Source organism: Sciurus vulgaris (assembly GCF_902686455.1).
Source record: "Sciurus vulgaris genome assembly, chromosome: 10".
Lineage (NCBI taxonomy): Eukaryota > Metazoa > Chordata > Mammalia > Rodentia > Sciuridae > Sciurus > Sciurus vulgaris.
In genome coordinates this window covers 101,915,683-101,943,673 of record NC_136470.1, presented here as the reverse complement: position 1 = coordinate 101,943,673, position 27,991 = coordinate 101,915,683, and the positions used below count along the sequence as shown (strand labels likewise).

Genomic DNA, 27,991 nt, shown 5'->3' with positions numbered 1-27,991 from the left:
TCCTGTTGCTCCAGGGCTCAACAAGGAATGACTGACGGCCCATAGGAGCTTCATCTGGACTCAGAAATCTGCGAGTGCCTTGTTCACAGGACACAGAAATTCTGATTCAGGAGCTCCAGAAACCCAGAACCCAGCAGTTGATATGGTTTCAGGTTTCAGGTTTCGATGCTACACTTTTTGTTCTCCTCTTTTTACATCTGCCTCTATTTAAAAGTGGGTATTTAAAAACCAGGAAAAGGGATCAAGGCTTATTTCTCCCAGGTGTATTAATGGAACCTTTTATCATTTCATTGTTCGATTTTAATTGTTTCTTATTTGAAAAATATCCATGGCCTCTTGGATGAAATTCCAAGGACCTGATGAACTATTCACTCTAAGAAGCAAGAAACATGCCAGATTTATGCCATCTCTGGGGCAAAGCAGACATATTTCAAGGCTTTTCATCGAAAAGAGGTGAAAAGATGAGAGAGAGGGCGAGTCCAGACAAGAAAATATATAGCAAGACATTCACTTGGAAAATCACTAGGCTGGAGCAGCAGACTGAATGAACTTAAATGCAGGCTGGGACTGATGTGTTTGGGAAGAAATTTCAAAGAAGTACTTTCATTTTCAATATTTCAGTCCCAGAAGGGAGCTATTAAATGTTCAGAGACCCAGAAAAAAATTATTGTAATAATTCCTAGGATACTGATAGCTTGGTAAATCACACTAGTTCTCAAAACTATGATTTCTTTGCTCTCTTATTTGAAATTTAATTTTAATCTGTCTCTTTCCTTTTCTTTAGATAATTTAAATTCTTCTTTGGGACAGGATGGTATAAAGTCAATAAATCAATAAATGAAGTATTTATCAAGGGCCTTCCAGGCAAGAAGTCACTCTTCCCCTTGGTCAGTCAGGCATCCTTTGTCACCATCAGGGGCTGAGGTGAATCTGGTGGCTACCATCAGCTGTCACTGAGCAGTCAGGTTCTTCACTGCCATAGACCATCCCAGGAAGTCCAAAGGTTGAGGGTACTTTGGCTCCACTTATTTTTCTACCCAGATAGTGTTCTGATTCTATCTAAACATTTTAATCAGAAATACATGACTACAGACGAATTTCATGCAAAAAGTATTTTTAGAGCTAATTTCAGCAGCGTACGTCCCCAATTAACATATTCAGTTAAACTCTTCCCACTTTTTGCATTTTCATCATTATTTTACTAATTATATCACTGGTTAAATTCTTTTCCACATAAATTTATAGCAAAGATTTAATACAATAATCTTTTTGTCCATATCCTCTTTCAAAGAATTCTGTGGGCACTACTACCAGGTCCAATTTATCTGGATCCATTCTGAAGGTTCAAATTTTACTAAAAGGATTTGATTTGTGTGTCAATTATTAGTCAATAGCAAGTTCTACAGTGTGTGTTTTAACTTTTGTTGAATGCTTTTACTAAGGCTATTATTTCCCTGGGACTCTTTTTTTTCTTCAATGCTGAGGATTGAACCCAGGGGAGCTCTACCCCTGAGCTACATACCATTCTCTCTAGTTTTTCTTTCTTTTTTTTTTTTCCTTCCCGAGATAGGGTTGTACTATGTTGCTGAGACTGGTCTGGAGCTTGTGATTCTCCAGCCTCAGCCTCCTGCGTAGCTGTGATTACAGGTGTGCACCACCATGCCTGGCTCAATTGTAGATCACTCCCCTCTGTCCTTCTTGCTCCCCTGGCGTTTATAACATGACCTTTCTCTGGTTTTCCTTTGACTGCTCTGTTTCCTACCCATTTCCTTCACAGGCTCTTCTTGAATGTGAGCAGGGTCCTTAGATTTCTGCTTCACTCTGCATAATCTTTTGGCATGCTCTATGACCTTTATTATAATCAGTCATTTACAGAATAAGCCTAAATAAATACATCTAATCTCTTTACTCAGTAACTTATTCATTCAGCTTCCTGTTGGATAGTTCTACCTGGGTGGCAACTGATATCATCATCATCTGCCTGTATTAGTGATCTCAGTGAGTGCCACTGCAAGCCACCTACTTATCTTGCTAGAAACTCCAAGCCATTCTGGACTTCTTTCTCTCATTCACCCCTGGCATTCAGTCTAGATCCTTCTTATCTACCTCCTAAATTGTCCCAAATATTTTCTGTCCTATGTCCCAGTGAGGTCAGCTTTCTCTATTACCTGAACAAGTCTTCCTGCTGGTCCCCCATCTTTAGTCCTGTCCCCCTCCCCTGTCTTGTCCAGTCATTTCACACAGGTGCAAAAGTGAGCTCTTGCAAACACAAATTTGACCATATGACTTTTCTGCTTTCAACCTTCAGTGGCTCCCCATGAACCATGGGATAAACTCGAAGCGCCTTGCTCTGGCTTAAAGGATTTCCATTATCTGGTCCTTGCCTATCTCTCTAACCTTATTTTTAAATAAAATCCTGCCCCCACTTCTAATCCTAAAAACTCTAATTTACAGTAGTTTCCTATACACATTATACTATGAAGCCCTTGATGAGTTTATTTGGTCCTCTCTCCTTGGAAGGTTCTTTTCTCTCCTCTGCCTTCCCTGGGCTAACTCATCCTTTATGCTACAGTTCAGGTAACCCCAAACCCATCCCAGCCGGGGATGGTTCAGGTGGTCTCCACTCTTCTTTCACACTGTCCTTGGTGCTCCTCCACCACTGAGCCAAGTCCAGCCTCCTTCGACGATCAGATCTCATTAGTGCTGGCCTCTTCATGACAACACTGGGGTGGCATGTGAGCAGCACCTAGTACGCATTTATTACATCACTGAAGGTCTTGGGTCAAAGGCTTTGTTTAATCTCTACTAAGAGATTTCATCCAGGCTTACTGTCAAAATGTATCCCTCCTACAAACTGATGAATTATTCACTGTAAGGCTAATTATTAGCATGTTTAAATGTCCTGAATGATAATGGTAATTTTTGTCATTTTATAACTCAGAAAGTAACTCTGCACTGGGTGCACTGGGATGTGTAAGAATAATTTTTATAAGTAGGTAGATATTATAAGAGAACAAAAAATATACTTAGATATGTTACAGAACTTTAAAGCACAAAAAGTGAGCCTTCACGTATCTAAATTTTAAAAGATTAGTGAGGATGTTGGAAGAGCCCAGGGAAAATGTATACTGTGACGAGAGAATCTCACTATATCACAAATGAATGAACAACTTCAGTGAGGAGGGATGGGGATGTACTATGTCCCAATAGAAAAATAACCTCAGTTAATAGTGTCATATCGGGGGGGAGGGAAGGGTTAATGTTAGGGTTAGAGTTAGGGTTAGGGAGGGGGGCAAGTATGGAGGAAGGAAGTACTGTATAGAGGGTAAAGAGGGGTGGGAGGGGTGGGGGGAAGGGAAAAAATAACAGAATGAATCAAACAACATTACTCTATGTAAATTTATGATTACACAAATGGTATGCCTTTACGCCATGTACAAACAGAGAAACAACATGTATCCCATTTGTTTACAATAAAAAAAAAAAATAGTGTCATATCAGTACTGGCTCACTACTTACAACGTTTGTGCCAAACTAAAGTAAGATGCTAACAACAGAAGAAACTGTGGGCAGAAAATGGTGGGATAATATAGGGCAGCTCTCTGTACTCCCTCCTCAATTTTTTGGTAAATCTACAACTACTTAAAAATATACAGTTTATTAAAAATAAAAGAATAGGGGGAAAAAGCAATTTTTAAAACTCCACTAAGGCTAAAACAGCTGTAACATTTTACAGTTAAGGTAATCCTTTGTTCTGAAAATGATTTTTTCAATATAGAGATTGGATAGGAAATATTTGCTGTCCAAAATCCTATAAAGACTGTGAAAAAAAAAAGACCAAAAACTAAATCAAATCAAAACAAACAAAACAAAAAACCTCCATTGATTTGAAGAAAAACTACAGGAAATTTACTGTAATTAGGCTGCAGGTTTAGAACAATAATTTCCTCTAATTGGATTTGTCAAAGTGTTCCTGGAGGTATTGATTTAATTCAATTCAATACACGGTTACTGAGCACCTGCTGTATGAAAAGAGCCTTGGTTTGGCACTGGGTAGTGGATATAAAAGCTGAATAAAATATGGTTCCTAAAACTGTAGCGTTAGTATCCACAAGAGCATAGAGGATCACAAATACACTCAAATAAAAGATAGGACGTTAAGTGAGAAAGGACAGAGGGAGGGATGATCCCTAGTGGAAGAGGACAAGGTCTATGCAGGGCTGATGAAGGCTCAGGTGGCTGGAGCATGCTAGGGGTGATCACAGGCCCCAGGAATATAAAGGGCTGCAAGCAACTGGGGCAAGACATGACCAGTCACCCTTCTGCAATATTAACCAGGCCACTCCCTGAACAAGGCCTTGGGAACGCAGAGATCTTAGGGCAAGGGGAACACTCCAGTAGCCCAGGGGGCAAGTCACGGAGGCTTGGCTCTTTGGTGAGAACGGAAAGGAAGGGACACAAATATATGTGGTTTTTGTTGTCCAGATGGCATTGACCATAAAATTCACCAACTGTGCTAACAGTAGATGATCCTAATGATCAAGACTGTGCCTCACATGTTCAGAAACGTGCTAGTACCTTAGGGAAGATGCCAACACGAAACGATGCTCTGTGGCTGACTGGATATGACGTGAATCAACTTGCGTGTCTCTCCTTCTCTTCTTCCTATTCTATGAAACTTTTCTCTTTTCCTGATTATACAAGAAGTACATGCCCATCACAAAATTGGGGATATACATAAAATAAAAGTCCCTCATAACTGTAAATGCCAGAGATGATCACTTCATAATTTTGGTCTATTTCCCGCCACTCATTATTTTTCTATTGGTCATTTAGGGTAGACAAACTTATTTTTGTGTTCTCCTACAGGTTATATCTTATACAATAAATATGTACATAGAAAACCATACAGCTTTAAACACTGGAATCCACAGCTGTTTGTCTGAAAGGCTGGCGGTTCCATTTCTGAGAAGCTCTTTTGTGTACACTCCATAGGACCAAACTGTGTTATAATATATTTTTATTTTCTGCTCTAAAAATATAGAGCACAAAATATAAAGGTTTATGTTAACAAAAGAAAAGTAATAAGAATGTGCAGAAAAAGCACTGTAGCCTCAAAATATTCTATTTTAAAGAAGTAACTGTTTCATAATGGATTTTTAATAGCATGAAATTTGTAGGCATACAACTATCATGCTGGAAGAAACTTCATCTATTTTTTAGCTATAAAAAATATATCCAGCCAGGTGCAGTGGCGCATGCCTGTAATCCCAGTGGCTCCAGAGGCTGAGATAGGAGGATAGTGAGTTCAAAGCCAGCCTCAGCAACGGTGAGGCGCAAAGCAACTCAGTGAGACCCTGTCTCTAAATAGAATAGAAAAAATAGGGCTGGGGATGGGACTCAGTGGTTGAATACCCCTGAGTTCAATCCCCAGAACCCAAACAAATCAAAACACATCCACAGTATTGATAAGATTGGAGTAAACACATACACACACATATGTTTGTATGCTTTTACCCCCCAAGTATATCTCGTATATATATAGATAATATTTTAAATATTCTTTAATAGATGATCATTTGAATCTACCTAAAATTTACCAATTCTTCAAGAACTGTATGAAGTCTTGCTTCCACTATAAGAATTTCACGGTCGCTTTGCTTTATTATTTCTTGCTTGAATCACAGTACTAGATCCTCTGGATTGCTTTAGTGGCATCTCATCTGTTCTCCTCCACCCCACCCCCAATTATCTTGCTGAAATAAACTCTCTCAAAAACATGGTATGAATCACGTCACTCCCCAGTTCAAGATACCCTACTGGTTCCCAATGGCTACATGATAAAGTGCACTTCTTGGTCTGTTTTCCCTAGTCCAGAGCCCCTCCCCCACAACTCTGCATCACTTTTCACCAAACTCAACCTTCTGTGCCTTTTACTTTCACTCTTCTCACTGCCTAGAATTCTCATACTATCCCATGTTCTTTTTATCACACAGAGAGTTGGTTACACACGTCTTTTGTTGGAACTAGGGTATAAACTCTTAGAAGTCAACACCTGCAAATTCAATTCAGTGTGATCAAATACAATTTACGGTCACTGATGACCCACTCTGTTCCAGACAACATTCAAGGTGTTCAGAGTGGAGAGATGGATAAGATACTATCAGCACCCTCAGGACACCCTCGATGCCCAGAGAGGAAAAAAGCACACAATAAATAATCCGATCTAGGCACTACATGAAAATGCAGGAATTGCAGAGGTGCATGCTGTAATCCCAGCAGCTCGGGAGGCTGGAGGATCATACGTTCGAAGGCAGCCTCAGCATTGACAAGCCCTAAGCAACTTAGAGAGATCCTGTCTGAAAATAAAAATTTTAAAAAAGGGCTGAAGATGTGGCTCACTGGTTAAGCACCCTTGGGTTCAATCCCCAGTACAAAAAAACAAACAAAAGAAGAAAAAAAAAAAACAAAGAAAATGTAGAAATAAACATGAGATGCAGTGGCAGCTCCTCTGAGTGTATGGGTTTGACTTCCGCAAGCTGGGCTGTGAGTCCGTGACTTCTAAAGGGACAGGAGGGTGCCAGACAGCAGAAGAGAAGGGCAGCATGGTCAAAATGGGGAATTGTACGAGGTGGGTGTTCTGCTGTGGGTGGAGCGGAGGTCCAGATCTGCCTTTAGGGGGAGGAGGGTAAACACTATTCATAGCTTTGCAAAATATGATGGGGTGGGGGAAGGCTTAAAACCAAATCTTATTTAGCATTTCTTCATAAACTCTTTGATGGTTCCTCTAAATGTTTATATTATTAGCCTGCAGTTTTCCATGTATAATCTGGTCTCTGTCCAACTGGAATATAAACATTTAGAAGGCCAAATACAAGTATGTACTTCTCAAGTGTCTCAAAGCTTTCAACATGTCTAACCCAGAATGGGAATTTCAGCAATCTTTTAATTTCATAGTCTACTCTCATCCTGATAGTTGTATGCTCAGCGCTTAAAGGGAATTCTGAACATCTGTCAGAAGAATTAATGCTGAATCAAAACAAAAACCGAAAGGGCCAGCCCGTTTGGCACAAATGTTCTGGAATAGTGATTTTGCCTCTAGAACAATTTTATTTGCTGTTTTAAAAAATGCAATTTAATACAATTTTTTTCAAATGTCATATTTTAGCATATTTATGGTTGTCAATAACTGGGTAATTAACAGTAAAATACCAAGCATGGATTTTCAGCAATGATAACTGGATTTGCCTCTTAGAATTGCTTGTATGTAACAATGATGAATCAATGGATGGCATTTCCTACAGACTAACCAGACCTGCATCTCATCCCTCTCAAACAGGGCAATAATTTGTGCCCATAAGGCAGCTTCTCAATACAGAGTGAGTATGGTCTGATGATTAATACTAGCAGGTAAGTCAAAGTATTGGAAAGGAAAAGTGAAGCTGGAAAACTCAGCATTGCATTCCATCAAAGTTCTGGTAAACTGGGGCAATGAACCTAGAGTGTATATGGAAAAGGAGATGCGGAAGCAACAGAGGATGGGGATATCCCCCTAGTCACTCCAATGAGGAGAAAGAAAAAAAAAAAACAGTAAAAAATGGGAAAAAAAAAGAAAAAGAAAAAAGAAAGGAAGGCTGTAACTACTAAGGGCAATAATGGCAGGCATAGATATAGCTATAAATAGTCAAAAGGAAGACTGCACAGAGATTGACAGTATATAGTGAAGAAACTGGCCAAACACACACACAGAAGATCAAGTAAAAGAGACAATGAAGGTGATGAAGTAGAAAATCCTAATGGTACGTTAAGTCAAACACTGGGAAGTTTCTCTCCCTGATTATTTGACTCCTGATTCTGTCACTGGGATGCTAACCCATGATGCCACGTATATTCATCCTTATTTACTGGTGGTGATGGGGTGATGGGATATGCGTCTCTCTTATTTTTTCCCTCATTTTACTCCCTAAATGCCATTGTTCATGATGTCACTTTTGCAGTTCTAGGGAGAAAGGCCTGCACCAATGGTCTGTTTGTCAATACTGTTTGACCTGGAGATGAAAAGAACAATAAAAGAAAAGAAAAGCTTCACCAAAAGGAACATGTGACCTTCCCCCAGTTCTTTTTTTTTCTTAATTATTGATGGACCTTTATTTAATTTACTTATATGTGGTATTGAGGATCAAACCCAGTGCCTCACACGTGCTAGGCAAGCACTCTATCACTGAGCCATGTTCCCAGCCCCTGTATACACAGTTCTAGAAAAGTACATATTCTAAATGATTATGTTTATGGAGAGAGATTAATGATAGAATTACGTTCTAAAAAGAACCCAAAACCCCAAATCAATTCATCTTACCAGTGATCTGAATATGATTTATATTTAGTTCACATTTCTTGTCCTTTAGCTTTGGAGACCTAGTCTCCTGGTCTGCCTTAAGCAGTAGTCTAGAGCTGGGCATGGGGATGCACACTTGTAGTTCCAGTTACTTGGGAGGCTGAGTCAGGAAAATCCCTTGAGCCCAAAAGTTCAGGACCAGCCTGGAAAACACAGCAAGGAACCCATCTCAAAAAGCCAAAGTCCTCTTACATCAGTCTGGGTATGTCACTGACAGCCACTGTCCCATCGTGGGTCTCACTCTCTCCATCTTCCTCCTCTTCTTCACTACTCTCTGACTCCTCACTGGAGGAGGAGTAATCAGTCACCTTCTTTAGGGGGCGGTTTGTTTCTTCAATCCGGAGTTCTCTTAATTCTTTGGCCAATGCCGTCAGATCCTACAAAGAAAGTTTGTTCAGTGTATGAATTTTAGATACAACCAAAGCCACATCTCTCAGCAAGTCAGTGCTCCAGCTTAAGCAACAAGGGGGGTAAAAAAAAAAGCTCTATAGAGAACCGTGACAAACATAGTTACTGCATGGAACTAAGAAAACGATGTTTGTAGCGTGTAGAAGCTAGAAAAGAAAGATGAAACCACTTTAAACTTTGTTCAAAACCAATAGCTAGAATGAGACTGACCAGTTTAAATAGACATGTGCATGTATGTGTATGCCAGTTATGCGCATACACATATATACAAAATTGTGTTCTCATTTTATTTTGAGAAGGTGAAGTTGGTCACCCCCAGAGTTAACGGGAAAATACATGGGATTAAAAATGGTTCCCCAGTATGCTGGGACTCCTGCCCAAGCCACAGTGATGGCCTTTCCTTTCTTATGATCACTGCTGGACCAAAATCTAGCATCAGTCATAGAACAGAGCAATTCCCAAGGTTCATTTGGTGTGTGATCATTCCCTGGAGAACAGAGGCACCACATCAAATGATGGCCCGGCCCACCCCAAAGCCCACCAAAATTGATAGCCACAGAACTGAGTTAATCAAGAGGAAAAAGAAAAAAAAAAAAAAAAAAAAGGAAAAAAAGAGTTCTCTTCCAGAATGATAGGTGTTTCAATGTCTCTAGTTTTAAATTTCAGTCACCTGGCAGAACCCTGGCAAAGAACACTGAAATGGATGTGCAAACACCAAAAGGAAGAGATAAATTTTCAGTTTTCCATGAGTATGATGAAACCTTTAGCCTTATGGATGTGATGACGTGGGATTTAATCACCAGGCATACTGCAGGCAGTGTGCTGAAGGTCTGACTACCTCGGATTTGGCATGCTATCAGAGCAATGCAGAGGGAAGCAGTTCTGCAGAAGCATGGCCGCTCTAATTTGCATGGGTTAAACTGCCCATGGCACACAGCATGCAAATGAGGAAAAAGCAATTTGACATCAGTCTTACCATTTCTCCCTATTTAGTGACCCATGTGGGAATCAGAGCATTCAGTGAGAGACAGGGGATTAGGGAGAAAGAAACTCATTGAAAAATACTAAATCCTACAATTTTCTTATGGCCATATTCTCTCTTTATTTCATTCCAGAAATGTATTTGTTCCATTTACCTGATGTAGGCTTAGAGTAATCTAGGTGACCTAAATGACATTAGATAATCTATCCCAATTGGTTAGAAGAAAAGTTGTGATAACTGCATATAAATTATAATTATGATTTTATTTTGGGAAGACCAAAACCCAGCCTATTTCTCTATTGCTCTACATGCCAGGCATGACTATTTTGGGTAAGACTAGGGGAGGAAACACTTCAGATGTTTCAGTTGAAATTTAGGAAGTTCAAGGTGTTAAGTGGAAGAGCCATTTCTTTCTAATTTCATAAAAATCAAAGGGAAAGCAACAATGACTTTAAAATTTGTCCTGAAATCAAACTGGAGCCCTGAATAGGAGCCCTCGGAGAAGGAAAGCTTTTGCAATTTCTAACTGTACATTATATACACAAACAGCCTTGCCAGGACTTTTTTATACATGCACACTCGCTCCAACAAAATAGCCTCAGTCTCAGTGCTTATATTTACCTCATTTGTGAAAGTGAAAGTAGAATTGTATTAGAAAGGCTCAATGATGTTTAAATAAAATGCATACTATTAAGGAAGAGGAAAACTACCACACACATAGAATTTTATGCAAATTTATTTCGTGTCTCTTCTGCAATGAGCCCAAATAGGAAATGCTCATTTGTACATTTTGGCTTTTTATTTATTTCCGCTTGGTAATTGCTAATGCCTATTTTCATCAGATGAAAAGGGAAATGAAGAGTATAGTATACTTGAGCACAATGGGAACATAGTGTCTAGATATCTTTTAAGGCCATGAAAAGAAAAGTATAAAATAATCTTCCAAACCAGTAAAATAACAAATTAGATTTCTTTTGTGTTCTGATTTTAGTATGTTAAGACCTTGTTAAATCTCATCAAAGAATATAACTAGCATTTAAAATGCTGTCATTAAAAACTACATTTTATTATAACTTAAAGAGAGAATATGGTTTAAAATTTTATTTTGATTATCAATAATTTGAATAAAATATAATACTATCAGCTATGACTTATTTAAATTAATGACACATTCTCCCACAGGGCCTGGTTTTCCTTATCTATGACACCTCAAAACACAACAAAAGAGATTTTAGAAAAATCAAAATTATTTAGAAATATTTAGCTAATCCATAGCCCATTGATTTCAAGAGGTTTTCACTTGTTAAAAATGTCCCACATCTTCCTAAACACTGTTATTTAGAACCACTTTAAAGTTCTGACCTGCTTTATAATTTCACTTTTAATTAGAATTTAAAAAGAATTTGTTTCTGTTATTAAAAATCTCTTTCCTGAAACATTAGGAATAATTACAAATTCCTTTTAAGTTTAATTGGTAACAGCTTGGAGGATGAGGCATAGGTGAAAATCTCAGGGTAACACTAATGGATAACTCAAAAGTAATACCCCTAGTCAAAGAAAATTAATCTTCTGCGCCAATAGCCTGTTTGTTCAGCTGACATTTTGTTTCTTAACCATCTACTATGGGAAAATGTACAATAAGAAAGTTGTAGAAAATAGACATGATTTAAAATCAACACCACTGAGTTCAGATACATTTTCATACATTTAATTCTCTGACAATAGCAATTTTCTTCATATAATGAGACTTTCTGGTAATTTATTGCATGGCCGTGTAAAGCCTGAAGCTAAAAAAGTATTAAAAAGGGGAAATAAAAGTACTATTTAGCAAGAAAATAGTTGAGAATGTATAACAAAAAAGAAATATGGCAAAATGGTTAAAAGTTTTTTTGACTATGTAGTGAATATGGAGATAGTTAAGAGGCTTCTTTGATGTAACACTTTTTAGATTCAATTTGATATATTTTTTTCATTCTCAAGACTTTATTTAATCTGACAGTTATGAACATCTTGCCTAAAAAGATGCTCTTTTAGGCCTCTTTTTGGAAATAATATAGCTTATTCAAATTTTAGTTCAACTGCTTTAACTATTAAGTACTAACTGTTAAAGAACTGAAGCTGGTATTTTCCTTATGTATTAAAATAAGTTACTTCCTTTTTAGCAAATCAAAATATACTGGTAAACTTCAGTATACTCTTCTGAAGGGAAAAGTGTTTAGACCATTAGTTATTGCTCAAGTTCCATCCCATTTAAGAATGTGCTTGGGAGTTTTTCAGATTCCTACAGACTAATGAAAAAATGGTGGCAAAGCCAGTGTTTGCTTATGCAAATAATCTACATGTCACCTATATGATTGTGCTAAAGTAAAAAGTATTTGTTTTCAAAGGCTGTATTAAGTGGTCACAGACTATGGCTATCAAATCTCATAATCTATGAGAAAGTAATGCAAAATTAATGAGTACTTCCCAGACTGACTTTTATGAAAAATTAAATCATTAAATTAGCACTAAAAAGCAACAAGCTCTCAAAAAAAGAGTTTAAGACTTTTCATTTCAACCTTAGTTATCTAAATTGCAAAATGGTCACTGAGAGGGAAGCCATATCTAAACCTATGACTGGAGAAGGGAAGAAGGTTTAGCTTAGGTTCAGTTCTAGGTTTCTCAGCTGTGGCTCTACTGACATTTCAGGCCAGAAAAATCTTTACGGTGGTAAGTTCTCTTGTGCACCATCGGATGTTGAATAGTGTCCCTCGGCTCTATCCGGTGGCAGTGCCTTCCACCCTCAAGGTGACAGCCAAATCTGTCTCCTAAGGGTGATGGAGCGGAGGAATCACCCTTGGCTGAGAACAACTGGATTAGGGCGAGCCAAGTAACCCAGTATTCTTGGTGCTTTGGATTAGTGATACCCAAGAGGTGGGGTTGTCAGGGTCACCCATGGGGCTTTTTCTAGCTACACATGGTCCCAGAGATGCTGGTGTGTGGTTCATATCACCTCAGTTCCTCTTCTCATCTCTGTCCAGTGTGGTGGAATACACCCAAGTACAGAAAGCAAATCTGGAAAGTCTAAAGTATCCAGGGTTAGCCAGATGAAATCCACCAGAGCCCTGTCCCTCATGAGAGCCACCCCTGGACCGGTTTCGGGTCTCATGAAATTCCCTTTGAATTGTGCACATACTCAACCATTTTTCTGGTAACTGTGGCATCAGAAAATAATTCTCTTTCTTCACCTGTTCTGGGAGAAAACTGATAAAGGCTGTACAATCCCTCATTCTTCTCACTATTATGAGGGAAAGGGATGGGAAAAGTCTTAAAGAGCAATTAAGAACAGCCCCTCTTCCCTCGCCATAAATACCATCCCCACACGGTAGACATGCAGAGGCCCATTCATTTATAAATAATCCTTTAGATAGGATAACTTTCTAACTCAGTGAAGAGTTGACTATTTGGTAAAGATCAGATGCATAGAAATGTGCTTTTCCCACTTGAGACCAGCTTTTATGCCTCAGGCCCAAACCCTAACAATCAAGACAACCACTTGGTTTTCCATAGGGCTTTGCACATCACAAAATACTTCTACATGACCTTGAGTGATCTCAACAATCTCATGAGTAAGGCTGGGCAGTTGTTTTTATCTCCATTTTACAGATGAAGAAACTCTGGCTCAGAGAGGTTATGAGACTCATACTAGCTGACTATTTACTGGGGGAGCAAAGATTTAAATGCAGCTTGCTGATCCCCCAAGCCAGTGCTTTTTCCATAAATTTCACAAAAATAGTGCTCAGCAGAGCTACAGCCTTAAAGCCATAAGGGTAGACTTTAGACTCCATGCATCAAGGACTCTGCAAGGCCTGGCTCCGGAGGGAAATCCCACTACGCTGGATTCATGCAGGCCTGACAAACAGCAGTAAGGCAGTCATCGTTCTTAGCAAGCTACCTCCGATTGGCAAAGCCATATACTTCTCTAATGGAAAAATGTCTCCACAGATAAGGAAATAAAGTCACTTAACTCACTAGGATTCATTAACTAAAGTTGATGTTGCTGCTGATGCTCTTGTTAATGTCCCACAGAATTAATCTAACAATACCCAGTAACTCCTTGTTCACAAATCACACACTATAAATTTGGAGTGCCCTGGAATGATGTCTCTTTTCTTTGTTAATAAGACTGCTGAGAGCCATCTCCTAGCGCGGCTGACGAGTACAGGTTCTCTATTGGAAGGTACTGGAAGGAGAAACCGTGCCATTAACAAAGTGCGATCACTGATCACTTGCTGGAGCCAGCTGGAACACTGGATGGGGACACTTTTGCTTAGAGGAGTGGGCTCTAAGCTGTACATGGGGAGGGGTGAGGGTCTCAGGCTGCCTTCTATCCAAGGAGCTCTCCTCCCAGTAGATACTGGACTTTGAACCTGTGGATTCCCCACCCCTCGCCTCTTCTGAATGTCAACATCAGGAAATCAATTTAATATTTACATTCTGTGAAAGCATGACCAAGAAAACATAATACTAACCTCATCTATAGCTTTCTTATAGCTCTGAGATAAGAGGGACCCAATCCAGAAGAATCCACAGAAAGGGAAAAGCCAGAAGAAAGGAAGCAGGTTAGACACAGAATGGCATTTATTAGAGCAAAACTCATAAAGACAAAAGGTCAAAGAGAAGTTCAACCCAGAGTGATGCCAATTTCTTTTATTATTCAGTATACCTCCTTACTTTAAGAGTCAAAAAAAAAAAAAAAAAAAAAAAAAAAAAAACAAACCCATAATAAACCAAAAAGGCTTCACACTCATTTTGTAGAAAAGAGTCTCAGAAAATTGAAATAAATTGGGTGGATAGTAACTCCTCCCAAAATTAATTTTCCACTTTAAAATTTCAGCCAGTGTATTCTTATTCCTCTCTGTAAGGCTACATGGGGTCCAGCAAATGATGCTGAGTTTCGGGTTGTCAGGCCCCTGTTCACACCATGCTTATCAAGTATGGGTTCATGAAAGACAGCTCTTGAAGAGATGAAAAGCAGCAGAAAAACTGTAATGCTAATTCATATGGAAAATAATATGGGAAAGAGCAGAAGAGATAAGAGAAATCCATAGCAAGTGCTCAAGCATCCTTAACTGCTTGTTCAACATCTTTCTGCCAAAGTTGCTGAGCAGAAATTATGGAAAGATGCGAGTTATTTCTCTTGCTGCTTTACTCTCTAAAGGAGCATCGATGATCAGCAAAACATTCCAAGGCAGAGGACGCAGCCCAAGATCTGCTCAGTTCTTTTCTAATCGGGTATCGTTTCCCTTTGTTTGCTCCCAGCATCCGTTCTTTTTATTAATCTCAACTTTTCTTCATAATCATGAATGTATCCCCAACTACTTTATCTTGTGGGTTCTCCAGTAAATTAAAAGAGTTTAGAGGAGAGCACTCACAGCTGGTCGACTGGGCCGGGTAATGTCCCTGGATTCTTCTGGTTTCACCTTGGAGGGTTCATGGGGGAGCACAGGTGATCCTTCCGACTTACTGTTGGCTGGAGGAAAAACGGGGTCAAGAGAGACAGGACCATCACAAAGTGCTGACTCATGCTCCAGGTGAGTCATCCGTGAGCGTCATCCCCCTCAGGATAACTGGATAGACACGTCATTCACTTAGGCAAATCCGTGGAAAAATAATCAATGTTCAGGCAAACAAAATCAGGCAGACACATTTAGACCTGTAACCTAGAAGTTGGTAGTAATGATAAGAAAAACTGTAGCAAGCATAATACCACCACCACCATGAACAGAGCACGCTCTATGGATCAGGTACAGGGCTCAATGCTTTCTGTGTCAATGATCTCATTTAATCCTTGCTCCAACCCAGTGGTATGGCACTCTTTTCCAGTTGAATGCAAACTTAGAAAGATGACCTAACTGACTTGAAGTCATGATCTTCTTTTGGTTAAGTGGGGATTCTTTCTGAGTTCTCAAAATTCTGTTCTCCATCACTATGCTAAACCAGCTTCCAAGTTAAGGTTCTATACCTGGTTTCTTTTTTTACTACTTACTCATCAGGATGGAATTTTGTAGAAAAAAATTTAAAAAACACCCTTATTTGGAATGATTTTTAAACAGGAGCAGGGCGTGGTCTGGGACCTTTGAGGAAGAAAGAATGAGGTGGGGGCAGGAAAGTGTTGTGATAAAGGGAAGGATTCTGTAATAAGAGGTAAGGGTCGGGGAGGCTCCCTGCAGCTATGGAGTGAACAACCTTTCTCCTAGTTTATGGGCTTATGGGTAGAAAAGACACAGTCCAGGGTAGGAGAGATATTTTGTTTTCTTTTAAAGTGGTCTTTCCTAGGCAGGGACATGCCAGGGATACAAGAATACTTTTAATCCAGATCTGGGAACCGAAGGAAAGAATATAAAAATTAAACCTCATATAGGTCAGAGAATTAAAATTTTATATATATATATATAGTTTTGGTTTTCTTTAATATCTGCTCTAAGTTGCTTATGAATAGGAAGGAACAGCACTTTTCTAAGTTAAGAAAATTTGTGTTCAGATACAAAGACATACATAGCTCTGGGATGTCCCAGATATGTCAGAAGAATCCAGACAGGGGCAGCAGTGGCTCAGTCCACATCCCAAGTCACAGACATGGACATCACATGTTAGACACCAAGCTTTTTAGAAGGGACACATGGTGATTCCACTTATGTACCATCTGACAGGGATATTAGGACATAATCTATGGCTGTCCCCACTGAAGAGGCCAAGAAAGAGTAAAGAAGAGCAGGTTCTCATTGGACAGAATAATTTATAAGTATATTAATATTTACCAAATGCACTTCAAAAGCCCTGGTTTTTATCACTTGGAAGCAAGATTACCTTTTGCAGAAGATGATCCAGAGTGATATTTGACTAGCTAGAAACAGGTATTGTTACATAGAACTACATGTACAACATTAATGGTTTTCATAGGATTCTCCATTAATGAAAAGTAATCAGTGATGATTGATTTGCATTATATGCTTAGAGAGACTAATTTTTCACCTATCTACTAACTAGAAAAGTCAAATATGTTTTCTTCATGTCAGAAATTTTATTTCTTTCCTCAAGTATATTTATTCTAAATGCTAGTCTTTATTGAATTTCATTTTGAGAAATACCTAGAATTCTAAACTATGTATGTTCAGAATTCTAAAAGGGATGATTGGCACATTGGGAATGGGATATCTGGAGGTACATAAAATTCTAAAAGCGATCAAATGAAAATGGAAACTCAGGTGACTATTAAGGAACTATTTTAAAATAAGACCACTACTCGGCAGTATCCCCGGAAAACACTGGTACATGAGATTAGCAAGAATTCTGTCCACACAATTAGGGATGGTGGTCCAGTCCCTGTAGAAGACTGAGGCTGAGAGCAGCTAAGGAGTCACTCAGGGTCACACAGTGGTAACCACACCAAGACCAGAATTAAGAAGTGACCCCTCTTTCCACCCACGGCTTTCCTCCACAGGCAGTGTCCCTGGGGAAAGGGAAGAAATGCTTTACCTCGAACTCTGGTGCGCTCACTGGACCCCGCTTGCGATCCAGGCTGGGAGCCTCCCTGGGAGCTGGGCTGGGAGCTGGGGGTGCTGGAGCTGGAGGAGCTGCCGCTGCTGGTCCTCTGCAAGGGGCTCTCCAAGACTGGCTCGGTTCTCCGGAGATCAGGGTTGCTGCAACGGTAGAGCACACACTGATTACACCCTCAAGACCTGGCCAATTTTTCAAACCACACATCTGATAATGGTTCCATATCTAAAATATGTAAGGAACTCAACACAAGAGTAAGAAAACAAACAGGTTAAAAAGTAGACCAAGGATCTGGATAGACATCTCTCAAAAGAAGACATAAAATAGTCAATAGGCATATGTAAACACGCTCCGCATCACTAAGCATAGAGAAATGGAATTAAACACACAAGGAATTGTCACCTGACACCTGTTGAATGGCTATTATCTGGAAAGATAAGTGCTGATAAGGATACAGAGAAAAGGAAACCCTTGCACACTGCTGCTGTTGGGAACATAAATTAATACAACCATATACATCTCACACACACACACACACACACACACACACGCACACATTTGTTGATACTGTGGACTGATCTCAGAGGCACTTAACCACTGAGCTACATCTCCAGCCCTTTCTAAATTTACTTTGAGACATGGTCTCCCTAAGTTGCTTTGGGCCTGGTTAAGCTGCAGAGGCTGGCCTGGAGCTTGTGATACTCCTACCTCAGCCTCCCAAGCCACTGGGATCGCAGGTGTGTGCCACCATCACATGTATATTTTAAACACAAACACATAAATCACACAAGGAAACAAACACTACATGATTTTCCTTACACGGGGACAAGTTCAACTCTGAAGAGCAGAGAGGAGAGTGTTGGTTATTGGGGCCTGTGGGGACAGGGGGAGAACGGGGAGATGCTGATCAAAGGGAACCATTTCAGTTAGACAGATGAATAAGTTCTGAAGATCTCTTGTATATTGTGGTGACTATAGTTAATAATCATGTACGCTTGAAGCAGATTTTAAATGCTTTCATCAGAAAACAAAAACTATGTGAAATGATAGATGTTAATTAATTTGATTAGGCCAATCACTTCATGTTTATACAGATATCAAAACCTCACATTGACACTGTAAGCATGGATGTGTGTGTGTACAAACTTTATCTGTCAATTGTACATCAATAAGCCTGGGGGAAATGACTTGCCATTGGTAGAGCAGCACAGTCCAGCCCTCATCCCAGTGTCTAGGGGTAAAGAGGGCACTCATGACACCATGCACTGAAGGGGTCCTGAAGATGGAGTGCCTGGCCAGCTGTGGGGTGTGCAGGGAATGAACTTCTGGCTCAGTCTTTGGGTTGATACATTAAAAGCACTATCTCTTACAGTCACATTAATGTTCATAGCTGCTCAATTCACAATAGCCAGATGTGGAACCAACCTAGATGTCCTTCAATTGATGAATGGATAAAGAAACTGTGATATATATATATATATATATATATATATGTATATATGTATATATATATATATACAATGGAATATTACTCAGCTATAAAGAATAATAAAATTATGCCATTTGCAGGCAAATGGATGAAATTGGAGAATATCATGCTAAGTGAGATAAGCCAATCTCAAAAAAACCAAAGGACGAGTGATCTCGCTGATAAGTGGATGATGACACATAATGGGGGGTGGGAGGGGGGCAAGAATGGAGGAAGGAGGGACTGTATAAGGGAAAAGAGGGGTGGGAGGGGTGGGGGAGAAGGAAAAAAATAACAGAATGAATCAAACACCATTACCCTATGTAGATGTATGATTACATAAACGGTATGCCTTTACTTCTATACAAACAGAAACAACATGTATCCCATTTGTTTACAATAAAAATAAATTTTACAAAAAGCACTATCTCTGAGATGATGAATATTAAAGGGAGGCTTCCTTGACTTTGCCTATGTGCATCATACTGAACTTGAAATAGATTAAGAGGTAAAAATAGGAAGCAATGCACAAAACCCCTGAACAAGAATAAATTGAACAATATTTTACTTTCTGGTAAATTATCTTCTCATCTTTTTTCTTTTGCCTATGTGGCAGCATAGCATATATTTGGTTCTGATTTTTGATTTTTTAGCCTTTAACCCTGCATCATGAGCATTTTCTTATGTTTTGGAAAAAAGGCATGGCTGCATTATAGTCCGTCACATAGATGAATTAGTTTGGCCATCCCTTTACCCTTAGAAATTAAGGTGCTTTCAATACATTGCTGTGACCAATAACAATGAGGTAATCATCTGCCTGCCCACCAGTACTCAATCATGTCTTTATTTCCCAGAATTGGAATTCTTGGGTGAAAGGCACGAACTTGGGTATGTGTGAGTGCACACGTGTACGGATGTAGCATTCCTTTGATTTTTTTTAGCCAAAACCCTTCTAATAAGCATCTGTTTTGTGAACCTCCCTGGTTTGGGAAGAGGGATGGAGAAGCACAGGTCACAGGGCGTACACTCAAGTTACAGCATAATCATGGCAAAGAGGTACATAGAGTGGAGGCAACAGTAAACATGGCAAAACCCTGAATGTTGTCTGTGAAAGAGGCTGTAAACGCTGCTGGAGCTCAGGGAACGATTCCTGCAGACTGGAGGGGTCTAGACAGTGGAAAGAAGGATGGGGAACTTGACTGGCCTCGGAGCAGCAAGCTGGGAGGCTGGAAAGGGCCTGAGCAAAGACAAGGGCTTTTCCTGGTGTACATGGAAGTAGAGAGGCGTATCAAGAGGACCAAGAGGATGGCGTATCAAGTCTGCATGGGGAGCACGGGAGAGGAGGTGATGGAAGGACAGGTCAGGTTATAGCCTGGTCAGGCACCAGCCTTTAAAGCCTGGCAGAGAACAAGCATCCCCCAAGGTAGGACTATGCACAATTGGCCAGGAGACAGGCAGGCAGAACAGTGAGGGGCTGCCGCCATGTTGGATGATGAGGCCTGGGCCAGGCTGTCCCAGCATAAAACAAGAGAAAGGGCATTAGGAGAACCAGCTGAGATGAGCGTGCGTCTCTGATGGGGCTCAGTGACTCTTCCCGTGTGAAGCTAATTGGATCCCATGGGCATTAAATCCCTGACCTGGGCCTCATTAGCACAAGTCCTCCCACTGGAGTTAAGCAGGGTGGGTGCTGATCTTGATAGGCTGCTATTTTTGCTGCTGGAGACTGAAAGAAGTTTTTGGTTTCTATGTAACCACACAGAGAAATGGGGAAAACTTACGATGCCTTTTCTGCCTTTTTGTTTTTTTGTCAAACAATTTGAGAAAATGTCATAGGGTTCACATTTTTCTCTTTATTATGTATATATAGTGTGACCTTGGGTCCAAGAGGGCCGAGATAAAGGCTTGAGGTTCAATTTCAGAAGAATTCCATTAAATAAAAGATTTCTCTTGTTCTCAATCTAAACATGTAAAAACTTGAAAACATCCAAATAGATTTCTTTAAATGCTAACTTTTAATTCCGACATTTGCCATCCTGCAGACAATGCTGTTTGGTCTATAAAACACACAGTAAAGTAAAAATGTGGCAATTATTCCATCCACTCAAATCATATAAAAAATCAAAACAGAAAATGAGGATTCAAAGTGATTTTGTGCCCAAGTTCTTGGGCCAAGTCTTTAATTAACTGGCTGGCTGCCAAAATTCACTTTACTTTGTTCTCTGATGATACAGTCAATGAGAACAAACAAATCATAGGAAGATAGGTTTGGGATGGGACAGAGAATTATGTTTTGAAATTAAGCATTTAGTCAGTGGATTTTGACTTGGTGTTTCTGGCTTAATTTAAATCTTTCCAATTCTGAGTGTACATGTTTGATCAAATTTTAATTTGCTTCAAAAGAACGCACAAATATTAAACTGGGGATTTTTAAAAACAATATTTTTAAATGCTCTCATCAAAACTTGATTTAAACTCACCTGATCATTTTGACAGCATCAGGCACTGAGAGACCACAGGGCAGGTGAGAACCGCCCTTGGATCTTGCAGTGTGAGCAGTGCAAGACATTCATAAGGTATTGAGTCTCACGGTAGGGATCAATAACCTTAGGATTAGGAGGAATGTCAACACACTCATCTACCCCAGAGCTGCTGCACTGGAGCTGTGATCAGCAGTGCTTCAGAGGGTGGACTTTGGTGTAAGGTCCCAGAGTTCAAATACTGCCTTATTAATTTTATCACATTGGACAATTGCTCAACTTTGTTTATCTCAGTTTTTCCATTTAAAACATGGGGATGACAACAGTCACTACCTTACAGAGTTGCTATAGCGTTTAATATCTGCAATGTACTTAGAGCAGTATGCCATAAATTTAAGTGCTCCAGAGGTGTTCGTTAAAGGAAGACACAAGGACCTGCAAAGGTTGCCCAATAACACTTTCTTGAGCAACTGATTGCTGCACAGCTGTACCTGCTCCAAACCACAAAAGCATGCTCTCTAGAGAACTCTTTCTGATTTGGTATAGTGTGCGAAGACAGCAGAAGAGTTGAGATAATGGGGAGTTATTTCTGGGAGAAGGAAGGGTATTCAGAATAAAGCTCTGCTTTCATTTTATAACAGCTACATGTCAGCACACTGCCTGACACTGCCCAGAGTCTTCCCTTCAGGGGTACTAAGTAGTTTACTTTTTATTTAAAGGTACCGATTTCCAAATTATCAAAAACAAAACACACATTCTGTAGTTTCTATATAATATCCTACATCTAGTAACTGGGGTTCATCAGTACTAAATATAGGAAGCAAAAATCCAAGCTTTTTAACCATTAGGCTTTAATACAATGGTCTGTTTCTCACTCACATTATAATATGCACAGGGAAAACTGCTCCCCTTCCTGGCTATTTTCCATATGGGGACTTGGGAGCATGGAATTCTTCTGTGTTGAAACACTTATTTTAAAATTGAGGTCCCTAAGTTTGCCACAGGAGAAGAGAGAGGGTCTGCCTTTTACAAATAAGCTAATTTACATATTCACCCCAAAGAAAAACAACAAAGAGGTGAGGTAAAAAATATAATTTTGCCTTCAATAATACCTGTACCCCAAAAAGTAGCAGGAATGCTAGGCCCCATGACTCAGGCAGTCTTGGTTGGAGTCACTGGGTCCCAAGGCTGCGTGCAGCCCTGAATATAGGAGACACTTAATACAGATTAGTGAAATTTAGCAAATGAATTAAAAATAATAACAGAAGTATTCTGAATCTGTCTCTTATTAACTACAGCTTTCACTGGAGTCTTTATTAATTTTTTTAGTTTCCTGGGTATCACTTCAAAGAGAAGACTGGGAAGAAAAGAAGGAATAACAAGAATAAGAAATGCAGTTTAGAAACTTCAGTTAATCACATTTCCCCATGTCCATGACCTTGTGTGGTACCTTTCCATGGTTCAGGGCTTGGTCACAGACTTGTGGCCAGTGGGACATCAGCAAAGGTGAAGAAAAAGAAAATACCATGTGGGGGTTCAATCCCTAGTACTGCAACAAAACAAATGAAACAAAACAAAAAGTGTGTGCATTGAAGCTGTCCCTCTTGGAAAAGTGTACTTAGATTGCCAAAGGGTAAAGATATCCAGATGAAAGACCCTGCAGAGAAGAGGTACAGGTGACCCATCAACTCAGGTGGCTGCATGAGTAAGACCAACTCATACCCACGGAAGATACTCTTGGCCAATCCACAGGATTGTCAGACTTAATAAGCTGCTATCCTTTCAGGATAGTTTTGGGGTGGTTTATTATCCAGGAAAGTGAATGAGAGCTATCTCTACACAGTAAACTGAATTTTGAAGCTTTTATAACTGCAATCCAATCAGGAGCTGCAAAGTCTAATTTACACCTTAAATGTTGGATATTTGTGTTAGTAAGACATAGGGGTGTTCTGTTAGACTGTTCCACTTGCAGAGATGGGAATCCTCCATTGTCCCCAATCTTTCTTTCATTATAGGTAAATAATTATTACCTTTTAGCTTGCTTCCTTTCTATCTATGTAAAAAAATGTTGACCATCTCTCATGCATTCCTTGGAAATATTGGAAAATATTCAAAATATTGAAAAAAAGTGAAAATATTTAAATGGTTCCAGGTAAAAGCTCTGGACCATCAAAGCCTCTGACCATCAAATACTGGTTCTTTGGGGCCCCAATGTCATTATAATACCACTTTGGAGAGAATAAAAAGCTGCCTTTTATTTGACTATGTAATGGTAGTTTTCTCTTTACTTTTGGATGGATAGAAGGAAAAATACTTAAAAGTTGAAATAATGCTGAAATAATGCCACTACAATTCTAAGCAACTGATTTAAATGAACAGAGCCCCGAGGGCAGGGTTCAAAAGAGCAAGAACCACTGACGATTGGGGGCTTATCGCTGCTTGAAGAAGGGGATGGAGAGAGTTTGCTGGAGATCCAATGTTGGCATTCCTCTGGCTCCCTGGTCACAGCGTGTCCCAGTCTGCCTCAGTGCTGCTTAGCAACACCAGCTCAGCGTGAGTCTGACAAGTCACGGGAAAAAATGGCTCATTCAGAGCCTCTTGCAATGGTAATTCCACTCAGAATGAACTAGCATCTTTGCCCTCAAGGGATGCATGCTTGCTCTTAGTATAATTCCATCTTATTTATGGACTGACCCCTTCCTAAGGCTTTTCATGTGAAGAAGAAAGAGCATTAAGATCAAAAGCATTCCATATTTTAAAAATATGTAGAAATAACTGTAAGCTTCATTTCTAGTCTCTCTCTCTTATTAAGAAAGGAGGGTCTTTCTCTTATTATGAACACAATGAAGGAGAAGAAAACAGCCTGCCCAAGCTCATCCTTTTTATAGCCTCAGCAGAGGCCATTTGCTATTTCAGTGGATCCTAAAAAGGGATGTATTCATCATGAAAAATCTGAGGGAAGCTTGATGAATGGCAGCAGCGAATAGCATCTGTTACCACATAAAATCTGCCCAGATACTGTAAAGATATTGCTTACTTTCTAGCTTCTCTTGAGACCTGTACACTAACCAGAGGAAGTGGATGCAATTTCCTGACTATAAGAATATACATTGTTGACAGAAAATTCTGGAAGGACAGCAGAGAGTAACTGAGAAAGCATAACTGCATTTCAGAGAGCCTCCACAATGCCCAATAAGTGATTTCCTCACTGAAGCTGGTCCTTCCATAAGAGCCAGGCTGGAGGAGCTCTGCAGTTGGTCACTATTTCCCTGGCAGTTGCTCTGTAATGTCTCAGTGGTTGCCAGGGCTCATTTCTTGACTGGATGCTAAAAATCACCTCATAATAGACCATTTTGTTCTACTGTCTCCATTCAAATGGACTCAGAAGCTATGGTTCAGGGTATTGCAATCTGATTTATATTTGCAATGTTGCTCCTAGATTTTAAAAACTGTCAGTTCAGTACATCTGACTGTCTCCTGGGTTGCCTCATTCACTCATCCAGTCGCTCATTCATTCTTGAACCCCCACCGTAGCACAGATTTCTAAGATCTATTGAAGTAGTAAGAGGCATGTGGTGTGGCCCATCAATGCTTATAGTCCAGGTGGCAAGTTAATGAGTTTCTGAAGCAAAAAACAAACAGGGACCTTTTTTTAGGGAAGCAGTAGTGACAACGGTGGATGAGCTTCTTCCTTTACTTGCCACCTTCCTTCCCTTACCTTGCTCTGATGGGTTGAGATCCTAGTCTGGGTCCCAAAGCACTACCGTTCCCAGGAGAATTCTTTCTGGCTAACGCTGGGGATATAGAAGTTGTTCTTTGAGGCACCTGGAAGAAAATCAGAATTCAGAAATATTTTCCAGAAAATAGCAACCAAAGGCTACTATCTGAAAATCCTACTCCTTTCCAAAGATTTGCCAGAAGTTACAAAAACTATCTGAAATACGGAAGAACTTTATTATTTGTTCCTCAAAGAAATATTAAACTCCCTAAACAAAACCAAAAAAGATCTGCAGACAAGAGACTCCGAAGCATACCAGCCACCATTAAGAAAGGTGATTTTCAATTTTAAAAGCAAACTTAAAGGCAGATTAAGTTAATAATTTTGATTTTCTGAGCTCTAAGTAATTAACCTCTCTTGTTTGGCCAAGAGTGGTATATTCATGAAAACTTTTTAGGGTACCATTACCTCACTGGTGGCTGCATCAGATGAAAGCCACCCGGACAGCGCCAAGTTCCATTTTTAGCTCACATTACCGCTAGCAGACTATGAAATCCAGAGAGAAACTAGGATATCAGGCTAGAACTTGGAACACTAAGTCATTTCAGTGAGACCAGAGAACCTGTTACAATAGCTCCTACACTTGCTAATTAACCTGCAATTACTATTTAAACCCCTAAGACAGAAGACTTTTTGAAGACTGAAAGGGTCATCAAAAAGTCTGTGTGAATACCAGTAAGACAGTGAGGTACAGCAGGAAAATGTATTATTAGCTTATCTGGGAAAAGCCCAAGTTAGATTTAAGTATGTCTCCTTTTTTATGAAATCAAATATTGTTGGAGTACCAAAGGAGTCCATGATTTGAAAGAATCACATTATGAATCCAAGTATAGAAAATTACTTTCAATGTAAAGTGTCATCCTCTGTTTTGAAAAATTAATTTTTTTATTATAGCCCATTTTAACATAAGGATGAGAATGACCACAGCAGTGCTATCACCTGTTCAAATTAATTATCCCTACTGCCAGTTTCCTTTTTCTTTTTGTAAACATAAACATCTGAAGAGATGAAAAAGCCCAATTAATTACTAAAATCTAAATATCTGAACCAATCTGAAGTTTCCTCCACCTTCACAAACGTACCCCGGTATGTGTTCAGAGTAGACAAATAGCTCCCACTTTTGGTCTTTCTGACTCCACTGCCCACCTCATTTGTCACATTGATCTTTGCTCCTATGTAACCTTTTCTGATGGCACTTCTGCTTCTGAGAAGGACATCACCAAAAGAAGCCATCATCAGCTGTTTTCATTTTCAAAATAATGGAAATTCTGATGTTCTAGCCTAGCCTTTGAGAGAAAGAGGAAAAATATTTGCAAATGACTAAGTATAAACTATCCTTTTTTCCTGGAATTAATGATGGCACTGTTTCCTGGAAATTGTGCGACACTGCATGTGTTATAGCTCTCTACGCTGAGTTCAGGAGAAAAGGGATTCCTGAACCAGGAAGAATCCGCTGCAAAGATGTCTTCCTTGTTTTGAAAACATCCAGGTTATATGTAGCCTGATTGCAGTCACACTCCAGAACATTTCTGGGAACGAACAACAACTTGGTAGAGGAGAACAAAAGAATTCAAACACAGGACTTTTCTGACCAGAGGGAAGGCCAGTATTTCACCCTGAAATTACATCCTTAGTAATTAAATAGGGCTGGAACTGAATTGTGACTTAGTCTAGAAGGAGCTATCCTTACATGGAGCCAACCAGAAGGTCCTAAGGGCCAACAGTGTCTTATGAACTTCTGAGATCTAGTTTTACTTTGTGTTGTTAAAAAGAGTAATAAATGAACTTTCTATTTTTTTTTTTTTTGAACTTTCTATTTTTTATCTGGATGTTTTCAACTTGTCTACAAGTGGATACAGTCATTAATGGAAATATCCATTATTCTATTTTTTAATATATCCATATTAAAGAGTAGAGTGTTCTGGAATGCTTGGGGTTGAGGGCTCCAATTCTGGGTACAGGACACATACTTCCAAGCCATTCAACCAACCTGAGTCTCTGTTCTTTTGGGGAGATGACAGTCAGAAATGATAAATGATGATCCAAGTCTCAGCTTGGGAATGAGGAGGAACCAAGCCAAGTATGAGGAGGAAGGGAGATGGCATCACCATGCTCTTCATGGTGGACCTGCGGTGGTCCTAAAGACCGCTGCCATGAGGACGGAGGTGACAATGGTGACACACCAGTGATGCTGACATTACCTTTGGTGGAATGTCTTCTTCCTGTCGTAACCAAGAGCTTCGGTCAAATTTCTCAATGCGAGTGGGGAGAGGAGGGTTTTCAGAGGTGGGGTCCGAGTTCTGGCGTGGCATCTCCACGCGGTGAGAGGTCACGCTCAGGGCCTCCTGAAACCCGGAGAGGCCCTTCGTGGGCTGCTCGTGCACTGACTGGGAGGCAGTCAAGGCAGGTCCCTGGGATTTTACAGCTACCAGCTGTGGGATCTAGGCACAAACCACCATCAGAGCAGCATTATTAGAAGGCAGCTCTTTAGAATCTCCTGTCTAGAGCAACATGTAGGGCTGAATCAGGGTCCTGGCAACAGGCTAAACAGCTCACTAAGAAGGCAGTGGAATAGTGTGATGCTAGTAACAATAACGGTATTGAGCGAGCATTTATCGACCAGCAATACATTTATGTACTTCTATTCCATCATTTCAAACTTCCTCCTTCAAAACCCCTGACTTTGACTTTAGAGAGTGTCACTGCTCTGTAAAAAGTAGGACTGCTCTAAACTTCTAGTCAACTCACTGAGTCCTCCATGAGGTAGAGACAAGCATTCCTTCATTTTACATACGAGCTTCTTAAGGTGCAGAGAGGTTAAGCTACATGGTGACTTTACAGCTGACATGTACTAGAGCCTGGATTGGGACCTAGCATCGAATTCCCACAGTCCACATGCCTAATCTCTGCATGTCCTGCTCCTTGTGCTGCTGCCTCTGACCAT

General features: G+C 39.9%; 1 protein-coding gene across 3 annotated transcripts in view; it reads right to left on the bottom strand.

The window, feature by feature from the left end:
- TNIK (TRAF2 and NCK interacting kinase) overlaps nt 1-27,991 on the bottom strand; it is a 368,490-nt gene that overhangs the window by 27,822 nt on the left and 312,677 nt on the right. For all 3 annotated transcript variants that reach the window (XM_079155119.1, XM_079155118.1, XM_079155117.1), the window contains 6 exons: nt 27,249-27,488; nt 24,988-25,094; nt 17,304-17,467; nt 15,200-15,297; nt 14,297-14,320; nt 8,588-8,772 (listed from right to left, as the gene is read on the bottom strand). In XM_079155119.1, the coding sequence (XP_079011245.1) occupies nt 8,588-8,772; nt 14,297-14,320; nt 15,200-15,297; nt 17,304-17,467; nt 24,988-25,094; nt 27,249-27,488 (818 nt within the window). The remainder of the gene's footprint in view (nt 1-8,587; nt 8,773-14,296; nt 14,321-15,199; nt 15,298-17,303; nt 17,468-24,987; nt 25,095-27,248; nt 27,489-27,991) is intronic.